The 17,130-nt window shown below is 50.2% G+C and overlaps 1 protein-coding gene across 1 annotated transcript; it reads left to right on the forward strand.

The window, feature by feature from the left end:
* The first annotated feature begins 14,871 nt into the window (after positions 1-14,871).
* On the forward strand, positions 14,872-16,787 carry LOC115318733. Its single transcript, XM_029978449.3, has 2 exons — positions 14,872-16,368; positions 16,685-16,787. Exons 1-2 carry the CDS (start codon positions 15,106-15,108, stop codon positions 16,715-16,717), a joined length of 1,296 nt encoding a protein of 431 aa, XP_029834309.2. The 5' UTR covers positions 14,872-15,105; the 3' UTR covers positions 16,718-16,787.
* Positions 16,788-17,130: the final 343 nt, after the last annotated feature.

Raw genomic sequence — 17,130 nt, forward strand, 5'->3', positions numbered from 1 at the left:
TCGTATTTACGTTTCCCTCGTACCGCCTGTCGGCCATCCTCATTACTGTCCATCATGACAGGGCTGTGTTGTTCGTCAAGTTTAGGGTTTTTTTCATAGGTTGTCATCGGCAGATCTCTGGGCGAGCTACTCCCGAGCATGGGAAAGTCTTCGTACACAGTAGAAACTTGACTGCAGGGTGGTGATCTTGCGTCGATGTTTTCTCTGGAACCGTCGTCGCATTTCAGAGCTGACAGAAAGGGTTGAAGTCTCTCCCGCTGGTCTATGCATTGCTGAATAAATGCTTGATTCGCCATGCAGGTGCTTACCCATTCCTTGTTGGCGGTGCACGTCCGGAAGTAGTCAAAGTCAATTACGAGGCTGTGTTGTGGAGCTGCGGCCGGTATTGCAGCGTTGCCGCTGTTCATTTGAACTGCCTGCGCAAGAGCGGCGTTAGGCTTCGGCGTTCCGCTTCCATTCTTCATCTTCGGACCCTTGAAAATCCCCTTTCGAGGAGGTAAAAGGATTCCTTGGCTTGTCGGTTGGTTAGGCGAGGTCTCCGCGTCGGTCCTCGGTGTCCAGGGCGGCAACGAGGGGGTGCTGAGACCCCCTCGGATTGGGGCAATGGTTAAGCCTGAAGCGGGAGCTCAGGAACGTGCGTCTGGTCTCCTCGAGAGCTGAGGCCAGAATCCACGCTCACGGGAAGCCTTCTCTCTGAAGACCCCACCTGTAGTTCCTCTCTACTCTCGTTAACAAGTCAGTGTTGGTTCCTGCTTCGCTGATCCGAAAAATATGGTTTCAGATCAATTTCAGAATGGTTTTATGAGCAATACAATATGGCGACTTACATCAAACCAATTTAATAGCGTGGATGCCTCTGGATTGAAAAACTGTTCACTCACGCTCACGGGAAGCCTTCTTTCTGAAGACCCCACCTGTAGTTTCTGTCTACTCTCGTTAACAAGTCAGTGTTGGTTCCTGCTTCGCTGATCCGAAAAATATGGTTTCAGATCAATTTCAGAGTGGTTTTATGAGCAATAAAATATTGCGACTTACATCAAACCATTTTAATAGCGTGGATGCGTCTGGATTGAAAAACTGTTCACTCACGCTCACGGGAAGCCTTCTCTCTGAAGACCCCACCTGTAGTTCCTCTCTACTCTCGTTAACAAGGCAGTGTTGGTTCCTACTTCAATAATCCGAAAAATAGGGTTGTAGATCAATTTCAGAATGGTATTATGGGCAATTCAATATGGCGACTTACATCAAACCAATTTAATAGCGTGGGTGCGTCTGGATTGTAAAACTGTTCACTCACGCTCACGGGAAGCCTTCTCTCTGAAGACCCCACCTGTAGTTCCTCTCAGAGAGTTATTATAATGGACGCTAGAGGTTCAACTGGCGCTAGTGTGCTGCTGCAAATTGAAGCAGACAGCAACCAGTCCGAAATTGACTTCCGGTAATGCATTCCTATGGGAAAAAGCGAGTTCATTTTCTCGCTGCGCTCGGTTATAAGAGCAAATATCACGAATATTTGGTACGTACTGGCACATTGGAACATTTCTCAGTCACGCAGACAAAATATTTGGTCAGTTACGGCGTTTTTATTCGAAATTCGTGGCATGAAAAGCGGTGCTAAAACCGCTTCGTTCATGTATTTATGTGCACTGTCGGACACTGTTAGCGCGAACACGGGAAAAACATGTGGAAAACCAAGAGAGGCGGCAAGAACTATGCAGTAACACTGGATAAGTAACTCCTTGTGCATGCAGGTGATCAAAATAAATTTTGCAATAAATAAGTACTGCTTTATTCTTTCTGCTCATGAATATGTGCAAATGATGCATGTTCTGGGTTCCAATCATCAACCGCACGCCTGCGCACGCTCCAAATCTTTGCAAATAGGGAGAAGTCAGAGAATAGGTGCCCGATAAAAACTGCCCTGCATAGGAAAAAATAAAAAGGCACACCTTTCGTAGTCCACGTACTTTATTTCTTATATTCAAATGTTTTTTAACCGTTGTAAAGAAGCACGAAGGAGTCATTTTCATAGAGCGACAGTACGGGCATATTAGCAATATATAAGCGCCACCGCAATGCTAGCGAACCTTGAACACACTCTACATTCTTTTCGATCGTTAGTTTGCTTAGAATCGTCGCTCGTTTTTACATACCTGCCATGAAACATAGGTTTGGGCCTGAAATATAGCGAAGCTTAACATCGTTCAGTGGTAAAGAAAAATGCTGTAATTAAAGCAATTACACTTTTACAATGTTAATGAATGTACACACTATCCGGTACAACCGAAATAATAAAAGTTATTTATGTTACTTTCCGGCGAAGAGACAAATTTTACACGCGTTTTCCCATAGGAATGCACAGGAGCACCGCAAAAGTGAACTGGTTGCTGTCTGCTTCAATTTGCCTCCCGGAAGTCGCATAGACACTAGCGCCAGTTGAACCTCTAGCGTACATTATAATAACTCTATGGTTCCTCTCTACTCTCGTTAACAAGGCAGTGTTGGTTCCTGCTTCAATAATCCGAAAAATATGGTTTTAGATCAATTTCAGAATGGTTTTATGAGCAATACAATATGGCGAGTTACATCAAACCAATTTAATAGCGTGGATGCCTCTGGATTGAAAAACTGTTCACTCACGCTCACGGGAAGCCTTCTCTCTGAAGACCCGACCTGTAGTTCCTCTCTACTCTCGTTAACAAGTCAGTGTTGGTTCCTGCTTCGCTGATCCGAAAAATATGGTTTCAGATCAATTTCAGAATGGTATTATGGGCAATACAATATGGCGACTTATATCAAACCAATTTAATAGCGTGGATGCCTCTGGATTGAAAAACTGTTCACTCACGCTCACGGGAAGCCTTCTCTCTGAAGACCCCACCTGTAGTTTCTCTCTACTCTCGTTAACAAGTCAGTGTTCGTTCCTGCTTCGCTGATCCGAAAAATGTGGTTTCAGATCAATTTCAGAATGGTTTTATGGGCAATACAATATGGCGACTTACATCAAACCAATTTAATAGCGTGGATGCCTCTGGATTGAAAAAACTGTTCACTCACGCTCACGGGAAGCCTTCTCTCTGAAGACCCCACCTGTAGTTCCTCTCTACTCTCGTTAACAAGTCAGTGTTGGTTCCTGCTTCGCTGATCCGAAAAATATGGTTTCAGATCAATTTCAGAATGGTTTTATGGGCAATACGAAATGGCGACTTACATCAAACCTATTTAATAGCGTGGTGTAGTGGTCGCGTGGGGCCATTACGGGTGGGTGGTGAGAGACAGGGAAAGCTAGGATGAAGACAGCGCCCCGAAAGGCCTGTAGAGATGCTGGAAAGGCTTACATTGCCGTGGCGCGTGGGACGCGAGATGGTCGGTGGCCGGGGACCAAGCGGGCACACCGGTAAAGGAAGACACGACACGCCAGCTCGGAGTTTCGATCAAGACTGCTTGTATTTACAATATCTACATCAATCAGCGCGTGCCGCTGTCAAGCACGCGGCGCGCGGCACCATCTCAAATGCAGCTGAAAACGCCATCTAGATTATTTACAGCACACTACATCTTCTCCTCCCTTAATAGAAAAATAAATGTTGGATAATTTATTAGGGAAGAGAAGAAAACAGCTTACTCCTTAAAGAAAATACAGAGTTCACGCACACACAAAAATCCTACCAATCACGATAAGGGAAAAAAATAAACAGAAGCTAATCTAGTAACGAAAGGAAATAATGTTAATGGTGCAGTCGTTATCTAGGACACTGCTCTTTGTCGAGAAACATTAAGTTAGACTGAAGCGTGTGCAAAAAAACACTAGACTTGTAAAACAAAATTCTGCATACGGGAGTAACACTAAATGTCAAATGTTCTACTCGTAGTGGGACTGGGTGAACAAAAATCTAACACATAGTCTCTCAATCGTGCCGGCAGACGTCTCTGTCGCCTTGGGCGATGATTGTCCGATGGAGATGCCTGCGGAGTCGTAGGGGTGGATGGCTCCGATCCATCACGATCACTTGCTGTTGGTGACGATTCTAGTGTCACGTCAAAAGTATCTCCAGAGCCCTCTGTTAAAGTATGGTCCACTGGAGGCTCGGAAAGTGTGGCGACCTCTGGTCCCACGGAGTTCAGGGACTCCGCCGAGACCGTTGCGGAGCTAGATGATGGCAGCTCGCTGCAATACCCGAGTCCCAGTTGAGATGAACTTGATGCGGTGCTCAATATGGCACCACTTGAAGGAACGGAAGGTTCAGAACCCTCCTGGACAGCGACCCTGGGGGCCTCTTGGAAGACTGCAGCCGGCGGGACTGGTGGATGGCTGCTGGCTTGATTGCCTTGCACGGCGGCGCGGAAAGCCGCTTGGAAACCGGAATCAGGAATGGCACCGGGGACTGGGGTGGCGGGAAGGCCACCGAAGACCACCGCACCTTGCACGGCACAGGGTGCCGCGGGAGCAGGAACGTGAAGGGCACCGGGTACATCCGGTACATGGGCAGCGCCAGGCACCAGAGCTACATGGCCAGGACCGGGTGCCGTAGAAGCATGGGCGGCAACAGGGTCCGTCGGGACAGGACCGGCAGCGGGGGCCGAAAGAACCGGAACGGCAACTGGGGCCGCAAAAACAGAAACGGCAGCAGGAGCCGCAAAAACAGGAACGACAACAGGGGCCGCACTAGTTCAAGTGGGGAATATGTCATCGTCCATAAGCCACAACGGCTGACGTTGGCGCGGTTTCAATGTGGTACGTGTCATTTTGGCTGCGTTCCATGTGGTTCCGTCATCTAATTTATATGTGGCTGGCCCTACTTTTTCCTGTATGCGTTGCGGTGGATCATACTTGTTTCGCATCTTTCCTCTAATGTTGGGTTTGAATACCTTTACTGATTGACCAGGAGCAAAAGCAGGGTGCTTAACTGCTCGCCTGGCTTCTGAATACTTTTTCATCTTTGTTTGATACTCTTTGACTCTGTCAGGAAGTTTTTCCTGAATGACATGTGAAGGGACGGTGGACTCTGGGGTCCCTCGCCCTTGGAGGTGCAGTCGCGTTCGGTGAGTGCGACCATGTAGAAGAAATGCTGGTGTTTCTCCTGTCGCTGCATGGCGAGTACTTCGGTAAACACTGAGATATTCCGTAATGGCTTCAGAAAGCGGACGATGTTGGACGAGTGCCAACTGAATGACAGACTTAAGAACTCGATTAAATCGCTCTACCTGCCCGTTAGCTTGGGGATGGTAGAAGGATGACTTTGCATGCTTGATGCCATGCGTCTTAAGAAATCGCTGAACTACTTTTAAATAAATTGTGGACCATTGTCTGTCGTGATCTCTTGCGGCAAACCCTCGCGGGCAAAGACAGACTTCAAAAACTTTATGACTGTGGCAGTCGTGACGTTGTGGGCTGGTGCCACTTCAGGCCACTTACTGTGGTAATCTACCAGTGTAATGAAAAATCTCTCTTGAGCTGGGGCTCGTTCAAAGGGACCTACTATATCCATGCCCAGTTTTACCCATGGACGGTTGGGGAATTCAACTGGTTGAAGAGGTGCTGGAGATGCCTTTGCAGGCTTGTCTGTCGACTGACATACCGAACAGTTCTGAACTTTCGTCCTGACATGTTGACTTAAATGCGGCCACCAGTAAAGCTCCTTGATGATACTGGTGGTGCGCGAGATACCTTGATGGGTTTCGTGAGCTACATCAATCACTTGATCGCGGAGAGTGGACGGAACCACTATTTTCTCTCCTTGGAACAACAAGGCGTCGGTGACTGAGAGCTGGTCTCTTACAACAAAATACGGCTTGAATTCTGGAGGCAACTTGTCCTCTGAAGGCCATGTGTTGGAAAGATATGTCATGACAATGGGCAATACAGGATCTTTTGCAGTTTCTTCCTTGAATTCTTTTTCTGTGAGGCATGCACAGACGATTGAAACCACTTCCTCCTCAAAAGCCATGCCTTCTTCGGTATCTGAGTTTGGAAGGCGAGACAGAGCGTCGGCAACTACATTGTCCCTTCCTTTGCGATACTTCATGGTGAAATTGTAGTTGAAAAGTCTAGCCGTCCAGCGACTGATGCGCCGTGGACGGACACCTGTCCCTTGAGTGGACATTAATGGGACTAGAGCTTGATGATCGGTGTGAATTTCGAAATGTCCACCCCAAAGATAAACGTGCCATCTCTCGCAAGCCCAGAGGACTGCGAGAGCTTCTTTCTCTCCTGCTGAGTACTTCCGCTCTGCTTCGGAGAGAGAGCGGGAAGCGAAAGCAACAGTCTTTAGTTGCCTCCCATGCTGCTGCTGGAGAACAGCACCTAGTCCGTAATTGGACGCGTCTGTGGAGACGACAACTGGAAGATTTGGATCGAACATTGCAAGAATGGGAGCCTGCTGAAGCAGGACTTGACACTTTGAAAACTGGCCTCTACGTCACTCGACCAGACAAAAGATGCGCCCTTGCGCAGAAGCCTTCGGAGGGGTTCTACCAGAGTAGCACAATGGGGGACAAACTTACTGTAATATTCTACTAGACCTAGGAAGGCCTTCAACTGCGAAGGTTCCGATGGAACTGGAAAATTTAGGACCGCGTCAATCTTAGACGGAAGGGGTGCTAGACCCTCCGCAGACAGACGATGACCAAGGAATGACAGTTCAGAAACATTGAAAACGGCTTTTCTATTTAGCTTCATGCCGGCCTCTCTAATACATTTGAGGACTTGTCTGAGATTTCTATCATGTTCCTTCTGGGAGGAGCCATAGACAATGACGTCGTCCAGATAAAACTGGACTCCTGGACAATGTTTCAATATCTTAGACATGATCTGTTGGAAGGCCGCTGGTGCAGACGCCAGACCGAAACAAACTCGTTTGAAACGAAAAAGCCCTTCATGGGTAATGAATGCCGTTAAGTCACGACTCTTGGGGTCGAGACGGACCTGGTGATAAGCAGACGCAAGGTCTAACTTAGAAAAATGGGAAGCTCCACTGAGGGAGTTCAGAAGCTCATCAATGTGCGGAAGTGGAAAAGAATCAATAACGACAGCCTGGTTTGGCGCTCGCAGATCGACACACATACGGATTCCACCGTCTTTCTTCTTAACTACTACAATGGGGGATACCCATTCCGACGCGTTTACGCGCTCGATAACGCCTTGGCACTCGAGCTTCTGAATTTCCGCACTGACGGCATCACGCAACGTGATCGGCAAGCGGCGAAGTTTAGCCTGTACCGGCGGGACATGGTGCCGGACAGTGATTGTGTGTGTTTGGTTTTTAACTAACCCTAATTCAGGAGAAAAAAGATCCTCAAATTCTTCAAAACCAGAAGGTAACTTCGATGCATCGCTCACCGAGGAAGGTTGCAAAGACGGTCGCGACGTCGACGGATCCCTTGAAGTCTGGTCTCCGAAGACGCCTCTACTTGAGTAGTACTCAGACGACGTGGATGGCTGAGAGCCGTGAACAGTGGACGATGATAGAGGGTGCTTGCAGGGAGCACTTGAAGTACTCGGCGGAGGACTGGGCTCCGCCGCACCTGGGGACTGCGGAACTTCGGCCGACCTTACATGGCCTGGGATGGCTGCGCAAGAGTCCGCAGAATTGACATGGAAACATTTGAGTGGAGCACCCGACAAAATGAGACGAAGTTTATGCACGGCATCTGTCCCAAGCAGGGATCGGCCATTGCGAACAACGTAGAAAAGTAGCTCGGCGGATCGCTCTTTGAAGCCGACTTTGGTCTGGAAACATCCCACGACTGGAATGGACCCTCGGAGGTAGTGAACAAGAGTGCGCGGTGGTTTCCTTAGCCGGATTTGCTGCTGGGAGTTAATCTTGTTAAACATGCTCTCGGAAAGTATTGAAACTTCGGAGCCAGTATCAATGAGTAATGGTAATGTAGATCCATTCACCTGAACATCAGCGGTGAAATTCCGTGGGCGACTGTCGGCGCGTCCATTTGGAAGGACTTCCGGTGACCCGACGGTGCACATTTTCGGCTGCTGCTCCTCTTCGTCAGAAAATGCCACGCTTTCATGGCTGGTTGTCTGGTTACGGCCAACTCCAAGCCGCTGGTACCGGCGACCGGCGGCCCGACCACGTCTCGGCGGAAAGGCCAGCTGACAACGATCGGTGGCAGCAGGCGATGGGGGAGAACTCCGGCAAACATTTGAAAAATGACCTAGTTTGCCACAAGAAAAACAATACATTCCTGAAGCAGGACATTCCTCACGTGGATGGGGTCGGCGACCGCAGAAATGACACAACTCTGCCCCGTGCCTAAGAGCGCGCGCGCCCGGCGGAGCATCACGCGGTACTCGGCTCACGAAAGTGCGGGTGTGTGCGCGCGACTCGCGCGGCTGGTGTTGCGGCGAGAAGGAAACATTTGCGGGGGAGCAGGAAATGGCATGCCGCCGCTCTCCATTTTGATCTTGGATGTTCAAATTCGAATTCGATCGTCGGCCATCTTGTTCACGCTGAATAAAAACCCCTTGTACGACCTGAACGGCGTGCGGCGTTCCAGAACGCGATAAACTGGAGGGAAATTGGCGGTACCGATCGCAATCTCGAGACGCCTGTTCGAACTGCTGTGCTAGAAGCACAATACGCCTCGCAAGTGGGCTCATTTTCGTCTTCTGCGCATGAGAAAGGAAGTAGCGGTGACGTCAGAACGCCGAGCCCTGATTGGCTGATCGCGGCCCCCTATCTGAGCGTCGTCTGCTCCTTTGCAACGTCGTCTGCTCGCAACGTCGTCTGCGTCTGTCTTACCTTTCCTGCGGCTTTCGGAAATCGAGCGAGCTCGACTTCGCCTTTCAGAGAGGGCAGACGAAATAACTCGAGCGGTACGTTGTTTTTGTCTAACAACTAGCAGACGCGCACTAAGGAGGGAAGTCGAAGGACTCACTGGCGAGGTGTCCCGAGGCGCCGAGGTTTGTTTGCGAAGAACCGAGAGGTGAGCGTGTTGTTAGTGTCCGCAAGTTCCCTCCCAAATACTTTTTCCCTCCTTTCGTGTGCGGCGAGACTCCTCACTCTTTAACGGCGTCGGCGGGTTGGCGCAGTTAACGTCGTCTGCTTTACGTCTGCTAGTCAAAGCGATGGCTGCCTTACCTTTCCTGCGTCTGTCGGAGATTCACCGCTTTTTTACCGGCGAGAGTCACCGTTGCCTCGGAAAACAGGGAGATGACAAGAGGAAGAGATTAACCTCTTAATCTAAAATTGAGGTCAGCGATCAAAGTATAATACGGGAAGGGTTCATAAGGGTCGCGCGGGCATATTCCATTCAGCACGCCAGCCGGTCGTGGGCAGACGGTCGCCGAGTCGGAGTGCCTGCTAGGCCTATCTGCCGAGCGCGCTTGGTCGTCGTTGTCGGTGGAATCTTGGCCGTTGGAGCTTTTCCCGGGTGTTTGTGGATCCAGCGTTCTTGTTCGTCGTGGTCTGTTTCGAGTGCTTTTTAGTTTTTTCTTGCTGCTTGAAGTCGGGACGCGTGAAAAGCGCACGTAGAAAAATAAACGTCCGTTGGTCGTCGCGACCGCTACGCTGTCGGCCATGCTGATTTGATCGTAAGAAGTGCGTAAGACAGCTTCGGAGCTGTCGTAGGAATTCGTCGTAACCTGCGCAAAACAAGATCGTTTCGTGAATCTGGCCTCTGCGCTTCCGAAAGTCGCAGGAAAGGTAAGACAGACGATGTTGCGAGCAGACGACGTTGCAAAGAAGCAGACGACGCTCAGATAGGGGGTCGCGATCAGCCAATCAGGACTCGGCGTTCTGACGTCACCGCTACCCCCTGCGCAAGAAGCAGACGAACTTGCCCTCCGCATACGTTCGAGGCTGGGTAGTCCAGCTTCCGCAGACTCTCGGATTACCCGATCTTGTACCTCCGATGAATTTAAACCGGCCAAAAAGACTTCCGCGATGCGGTTTTCAAGGGACTCTCCGAAATCACAAAAATAACCAAGTTGCCTGAGTGCGCTAAGGTAGTCGAGGACGCTCTCTCCCGGTGATTGGACGCGGTTGAGAAATTGCTTGCGTTCGACGACGACGTTAGCTTTGGCAGCAAAATGCTCATAAAGTGCCGCTACGAGCTCATCAAATTCAGAAACGGCCGCGCTGCTGGCGGGGACTGTTCAAGGAAATGTCGAAACTATTCGTTGGCCTTCCAAGCCAAGCAACGCCCACAGTAGTGCGCGCTTGCGCTTAGGAGAGCTTTCATCTGCCTCTATGGCCACAAGATAATTGAAAAACGACGTTTTCCAACTTAGCCAAGGCTGCGGAGGGGCACCTGGCGTGGGAAGAAATGGTGGTAGCGTCGGTAAGGAAGCCGTCGCCATCCTCTTACCGTTGCGAGATAGTTTGAAAGATTGACAAAAATAATAGAAATTTCACCCCAAATGAGAACGGGAACAATTTTCTGAGTTACGAAAAAGAGATGGACGCTTCCGTGCTGTGCGCACAACATGCGTTAAGGAAAAGAACCATTCGAACGCGCTACGCGTAACCACTACTGATTTTTGAAATGGAACGTTGACGGACGAAATGGAACGAGTGTCGCGATACGTCGACATTATTTTATGTACTACATTTCGCACGGAAAAGATGTGGTGGATGCAAATATTCCAAAAGGACCTAACATTCTGAACGCTGCAATATTAACTAACACACAAAAAGAACACCATACATGCCGGTGTTGCCACCACTAATCTCCGGCACGGAGTCTGATCAAATGTTCACGAGAGGCGAAAATGGAAAAATGAAAGAAAAGACCTCGTCGCCAAAATGTAGTAATTAAAGCTCGACGCTAAAATGTAATGGTCGTTTGGGGCCATTACGGGTGGGTGGTGAGAGACAGGGAAAGCTAGGATGAAGACAGCGCCCCGAAAGGCTTGTAGAGATGTTGGAAAGGCTTACATTGCCGTGGCGCGTGGGACGCGAGATGGTCGGTGGCCGGGGACCAAGCGGGCACACCGGTAAAGGTGTATCCACACGACGGACCAAATTGCTCTTTTGGTCCGCGGGCCGCGCATCACGTGATCTTACGTCACCGGTTTTTGAGGTCCGCCGGCGGTCCGCGGCCCGCGCTTGTGAGAAATGCCAAGCGACTTTTCTCGCCCTGACCTTGGCGGCGGACCGCGGCGTTTTTAGTATAATTGAAGCGCTAAGTCTGGCAACAAGCTGACTTTTGTTGTTTGGGTTCGAATCCAAATCCAAAGTCGTTTTCTTTTGGCGCCAACTGTTGAAGACGAAGAAGACGAACTTTTTGTTGTGCGACGATGCAACGTTTTACTTCATCACGCTCATGGAGCAATTCCCCGCTCCGTGGGACAATAGTCGCGACGACTACACAAATAATCATCTAAAGATGTCCCCATGCCTTTTTCGGTTCGCTTAGGTCTTCCTCGTCCTCAATATTCAACGCCAGGGCCACCGCGGCCAAACGTCTCTTTCGTTCAACCTCCATTTTGGCTCTTTACAAATAGCCTCAAAGCAGCTCGCTGCATACGTTTGGCGGAGCTTTGAGGTCGAGGGTTAGACCGGCTCGTTCACTCTGTCGTCTGCTCTTTTGGTCCGCCGTGTGGATGCTCATTGCAGCCGGGCGGCCCGCGGGCCGTGCATCACGTGATCAATCGGTCCGCGGACCGGTCCGTCGTGTGGATACACCTTAAAGGTGTATCCACACGACGGACCAAATTGCTGTTTTGGTCCGCGGGCCGCGCATCACGTGATCTTACGTCACCGCTTTTCGAGGTCCGCCGCCGGTCCGCGGCCCGCGCTTGTGAGAAATGCCAAGCGCTTTTCTTGCCCGGACCTTGGCGGCGGACCGCGGCGTTTTTAGTATAATTGAGTGCTAAGTCTGGCAACAAGCTGACTTTTGTTGTTTGGATTGGAATCCAAATCCAAAGTAGTGTTCTTTTGGCGCCAACTGTTGAAGACAAAGAAGACGAACCCATTGTTGTGCGACGATGGCGGCATGGTGCGACGATGCAACTTTTTACTTCATCGCGCTCGTGGAGCAATTCCCCGCTCTGTGGGACAATAGATGCATGCCCTTTTCGGTTCACTTAAGTCCTCCTCGTCCTCAATAGTCAACGCCAGAGACACCACGGCCAAACGTCTCTTTCGTTCAACGTCAATCTTGGCTCCTTACAAATAGCCCCAAAGCAGCTCGCTGCATGCGTTTGGCGGAGCTGTGAGGTCGAGGGTTAGACCGGCCCGTTCGCTCTGTCGTCTGCTCTTTTGGTCCGCCGTGTGGATGCTCATTGCAGCCGGGCGGCCCGCGGGCCGCGCATCACGTGATCAATCGGTCCGCGGCCCGGTCCGTCGTGTGGATACACCTTAAAGGAAGACACGACACGCCAGCTCGGAGTTTCGATCAAGACTGCTTGTATTTACAATATCTACATCAATCAGCGCGTGCCGCTGTCAAGCACGCGGCGCGCGGCACCATCTCAAATGCAGTTGAAAACGCCATCTAGATTATTTACAGCACACTACACGTGGATACCTCTGGATTGAAAAACTGTTCACTCACGCTCACGGGAAGCCTTCTCTCTGAAGACCCCACCTGTAGTTTCTCTCTACTCTCGTTAACAAGTCAGTGTTGGTTCCTGCTTCGCTGATCCGAAAAATATGGTTTCAGATCAATTTCAGAATGGTTTTATGAGCAATACAATATGGCGACTTACATCAAACCAATTTAATAGCGTGGATGCCTCTGGATTGAAAAACTGTTCACTCACGCTCACGGGAAGCCTTCTCTCTGAAGACCCCACCTGTAGTTCCTCTCTACTCTCGTTAACAAGGCAGTGTTGGTTCCTGCTTCAATAATCCGAAAAATATGGTTTTAGATCAATTTCAGAATGGTTTTATGAGCAATACAATATGGCGACTTACATCAAATCAATTTAATAGCGTGGATGCGTCTGGATTGAAAAACCGTTCCCTCACGCTCACGGGAAGCCTTCTCTCTGAAGACCCCACCTGTAGTTCCTCTCTACTCTCGTTAACGAGGCAGTGTTGGTTCCTGTTTCAATAATCCGAAAAATATGATTTTAGATCAATTTCAGAATGGTTTTATGGGCAGTACAATATGGCGGCTTACATCAAACCAATTTAATATCGTGGATGCGTCTGGATTGAAAAACCGTTCACTCACGCTCACGGGAAGCCTTCTCTCTGAAGACCCCACCTGTAGTTCCTCTCTACTCTCGTTAACAAGGCAGTGTTGGTTCCTGCCTCAATAATCCGAAAAATATGGTTGTAGATCAATTTCAGAATGGTTTTATGGGCAATACAATATGGCGACTTACATCAAACCAATTCAATAGCGTGGATGCCTCTGGACTGAAAAACTGTTCACTCACGCTCACGGGAAGCCTTCTCTCTGAAGACCCCACCTGTAGTTCCTCTCTACTCTCGTTAACAAGGCAGTGTTGGTTCCTGCTTCAATAATCAGAAAAATATGGTTTTAGATCAATTTCAGAATGGTTTTATGGGCAATACAATTAGGCGACTTACATCAAACCAATTTAATAGTGTGGATGCGTCTGGATTGAAAAACTGTTCACTCACGCTCACGGGAAGCCTTCTCTCTGAAGACCCCACCTGTAGTTCCTCTCTACTCTCGTTAACAAGGCAGTGTTGGTTCCTGCTTCAATAATCCGATAAATATGGTTTTAGATCAATTTCAGAATGGTTTTATGGGCAATTCAATATGGCGACTTACATCAAACCAATTTAATAGCCTGGATGCCTCTGGATTGAAAAACCGTTCACTCACGCTCACGGGAAGCCTTCTCTCTGAAGACCCCACCTGTAGTTCCTCTCTACTCTCGTTAACAAGTCAGTGTTGGTTCCTGCTTCGCTGATCCGAAAAATATGGTTTCAGATCAATTTCAGATTGGTTTTATGAGCAATACAATATGGCGACTTACATCAAACCAATTTAATAGCGTGGATGCGTCTGAATTGTAAAACTGTTCATTCACGCTCACGGGAATCCTTCTCTCTGAAGACCCCACCTGTAGTTCCTCTCTACTCTGTTAACAAGGCAGTGTTGGTTCCTGCATCAATAATCCGAAAAATGTGGTTTTAGATCAATTTCAGACTGGTTTTATGAGCAATACAATATGGCGACTTACATCAAACCAATTTGATAGCGTGGATGCGTCTGGATTGAAAAACTGTTCACTCACGCTTACGGGAAGCCTTCTCTCTGAAGACCCCACCTGTAGTGCCTCTCTACTCTCGTTAACAAGTCAGTGATGGTTCCTGCTTCGCTAATCCGAAAAATATGGTTTCAGATCAATTTCAGAATGGTTTTATGAGCAATACAATATGGCGACTTACATCAAACCAATTTGAAAGCGTGGTTGCGTCTGGATTGAAAAACTGTTCATTCACGCTCACGGGAAGCCTTCTCTCTGAAGACCCCACCTGTAGTTCCTCTCTACTCTGTTAACAAGGCAGTGTTGGTTCCTGCATCAATAATCCGAAAAATATGGTTTTAGATCAATTTCAGAATGGTTTTATGAGCAATACAATATGGCGACTTACATCAAACTGTAGTATTTTGATTTGCACGAGATGGCGATACTTGACATCTCCTTTTTAAAGTAGCCATCTCGTGCATCCATATAAAAAATAAAAAGGACAGCACGCGACGGCATGAGCCGCGCGTGATCTGCGGCCTCATCGGCCAGTGTTCGCCCCGCTCCTGAATCCATTGGTTGTTCTTTCTTCTCGCTCCGGCGACCGTCCAGGTCCGCTCGGGGCATGTAGTTTCCCGGCTACGTCGAACGTGAGTCACCGCCGCTTGCGTCCAATGTAGCCAGGCTTTAGAGCACCGCCGCGTCGGTGCAGAATATAACATTTTGGCGACGAAGATGGGATATTTGTTTTAATATGTAGCATTTCCTCTTTTGTAACCCGGGATTCGGGAGGGGGCTTCACTCCGCGTCGCGGGTCAGTGGTTGAGGAAACCGGCGCGTAACTGTATTCATGAAATGTATTCCTTTTTGTTCCGGGTGAGCGGTAGTCATATTTTGCGGAAAGGCCGCGTTTGATGAGTTTCGGGGGGAGGCATTAGGCCTAGGTTTTCAGTACGTTCCATTTTCATCGTGAGATGACTTCGTCATCTTCGTCTTCGAGCGGCCCAACGGCGTTCCCGCCGCCGGCTGTCTTTTTGGCAGTGCCCGGTCCGCCGATAGTAGCTTGGCCGGCATGGAAGCGTGCTTTTCTGACTTTTCTTGACGCGTCGGCGTTGCATCTCGTAGAACCGTTCCGAAAAAAAGCCATCCTGTTTTCGCTGTTGGGCACTGAGGGCCAGCGCATCGTGGATGCATTTCAGCTGTACGAGACGGTTGCGGTGGAAGGGACTGACGAGTTCCAGGTTTTTCTGGAGGCAGTCGAGAAGCATTTTGAGTTTTCGGGTAGTATCGCGCTTGAACGCCAGAAGCTGCGCGGTTTGTTCCAACGTCCTGGCCAGTCGGTAACTGAGTTTCTTGCCGTGTTGCGCCATCAGGCTTCGTTTTGTGCTCTGGGGAACGCCCTCGATGAAAGACTTTGCGAGGTTTTCTTGGAAGGCCTGGAGTCCAGACGCGTCCAGGATCGCGTTCTGCAGGAGTGCGAGGGCAGCGAGCTGCCAACGCTGTCGCGGGCTATCCAGATCGCTCGCCAGTACGAGCAGAGAGCGAAGACGGCCGCAAGTTTTCGGCGGCGAGAGTCGCAAGTCCCGGTCGCGGCAGAAGTCCAGCGTGTCCAGATCGAGGAACGTCAAACGGCAGCAACACAAGATGGCGGCCAAGCGTCGTCTTCTTCGATCGAGCATGGGCAAGATGGCTACAGCGGCTACCCTCCCTGGCCTCAACCTGGCTACCCCCCGTCGCAGCTTGGACCCAGGATGCCTTTGGCTCCGGTGGCCTCCGGTCACGTGCCCCGTTTTCCGGCGAGGGTGTTCCAGCCTCAGCGTGGGCGTGAGCCCGCTCCGCCTCGGACGGGTGGGATTGGAGCAGACGACGCCTGCTACTTCTGTGGACGCCGCCGTCATGATCGGGCGGTTTGCCCGGCGTCTCAAGCGACATGCTTCTTATGTGGAAAGTGGGGACACTTTGCAGTGGCGTGTCGGAGTCGTCGCCCGCCGGCGGCTGCCTTCACCTACGATCGGCGACAGGCATCGTTCCCGGTTCAAGGCCGTGGTACTCGGCGGACCTTCGCCGACAGACAGTTCAGAGGGGACCGGCCCGGCCGGGTGAACGTGGTCGGCCAGTCGCTGTCTCCTGAGGAGCTGCCAAGCGTCAGGCTGACGGAGGAACCTGTGGTCGTCGGGACGGCCGAGCGACGAGAAGGCGGCAGCATGCGTCGTGACGCCTTCATGGCCGAGATCACGGTAAATGGGACCCCTCTTCGTCTTCTTGTTGATACCGGTTCATGTGTGTCGATCCTAAATGAACGCATGTTTAACGAAGTTAACAAGCAGCGGAGGATAAAGTTACATCCGCCGTCGACGCCTCTCGTCCACTATCTGCAACAGACCATTCCGGTACTTGGATGTTTTGTGGGACAAGTAAATTTTAAGAACCGCTGGACAACGTTGGAGTTTTACGTAACCAAGACTGGACGTTCGTTACTCGGCATCGACGCGGTCCGCGAGTTGCAACTGGTGTTGAATGGCGCTAAACATGAGTGTTTGTATGCGAATGCAGCTCACGGAGGAGGAGCATCACAGCGGGATGTGAGGCCCATGCCCAACCCGCAGCGACGACCGTTCACCGCGTCGTCCTGTCAAGCATCGCAAGTCCCTGGTTCTCGACCAGCGGCAAGTTCCAGACCTTCATTTGCGGAGAACCCGTCTCCTGCTTCATCGGTCTCTGAAGAGACCACACCTAAAGTCTTCGAGGACGAGTCAAGTCCGCAACGTCATCCTGAGAGTCAAGGGCTCCATAGTCCGCAACGTCATCCTGAGAGTCAAGAGCTCCACAGTCCTGAGAGTCACGGACTACACGGTCCACAAGATCATCCGGGGAGTCAAGCGCCCCAAGGTATGCAGCGTCATCCAGAGAAATCCAGTCCTTCAACGAGCTTTGTTGGTGGTTCCTCGAAGCGAGACGCATCCAAGTTGCCACCTGGCTTCGAAGATTTTGAACATCTT

The sequence above is a fragment of the Ixodes scapularis genome, unplaced genomic scaffold (genome assembly GCF_016920785.2).
Source record: "Ixodes scapularis isolate PalLabHiFi unplaced genomic scaffold, ASM1692078v2 PGA_scaffold5__190_contigs__length_132052651, whole genome shotgun sequence".
NCBI lineage: Eukaryota > Metazoa > Arthropoda > Arachnida > Ixodida > Ixodidae > Ixodes > Ixodes scapularis.

Coding starts and splice junctions, on each gene's coding strand:
- LOC115318733 (XM_029978449.3), top strand. CDS start 15,106: ATGACTTCGTCATCTTCGTCTTCGAGCGGCCCAACGGCGTTCCCGCCG. Junction 16,369..16,684: donor CCTTCATGGCCGAGATCACG/GTAAATGGGACC, acceptor ATGCGAATGCAG/CTCACGGAGGAGGAGCATCA.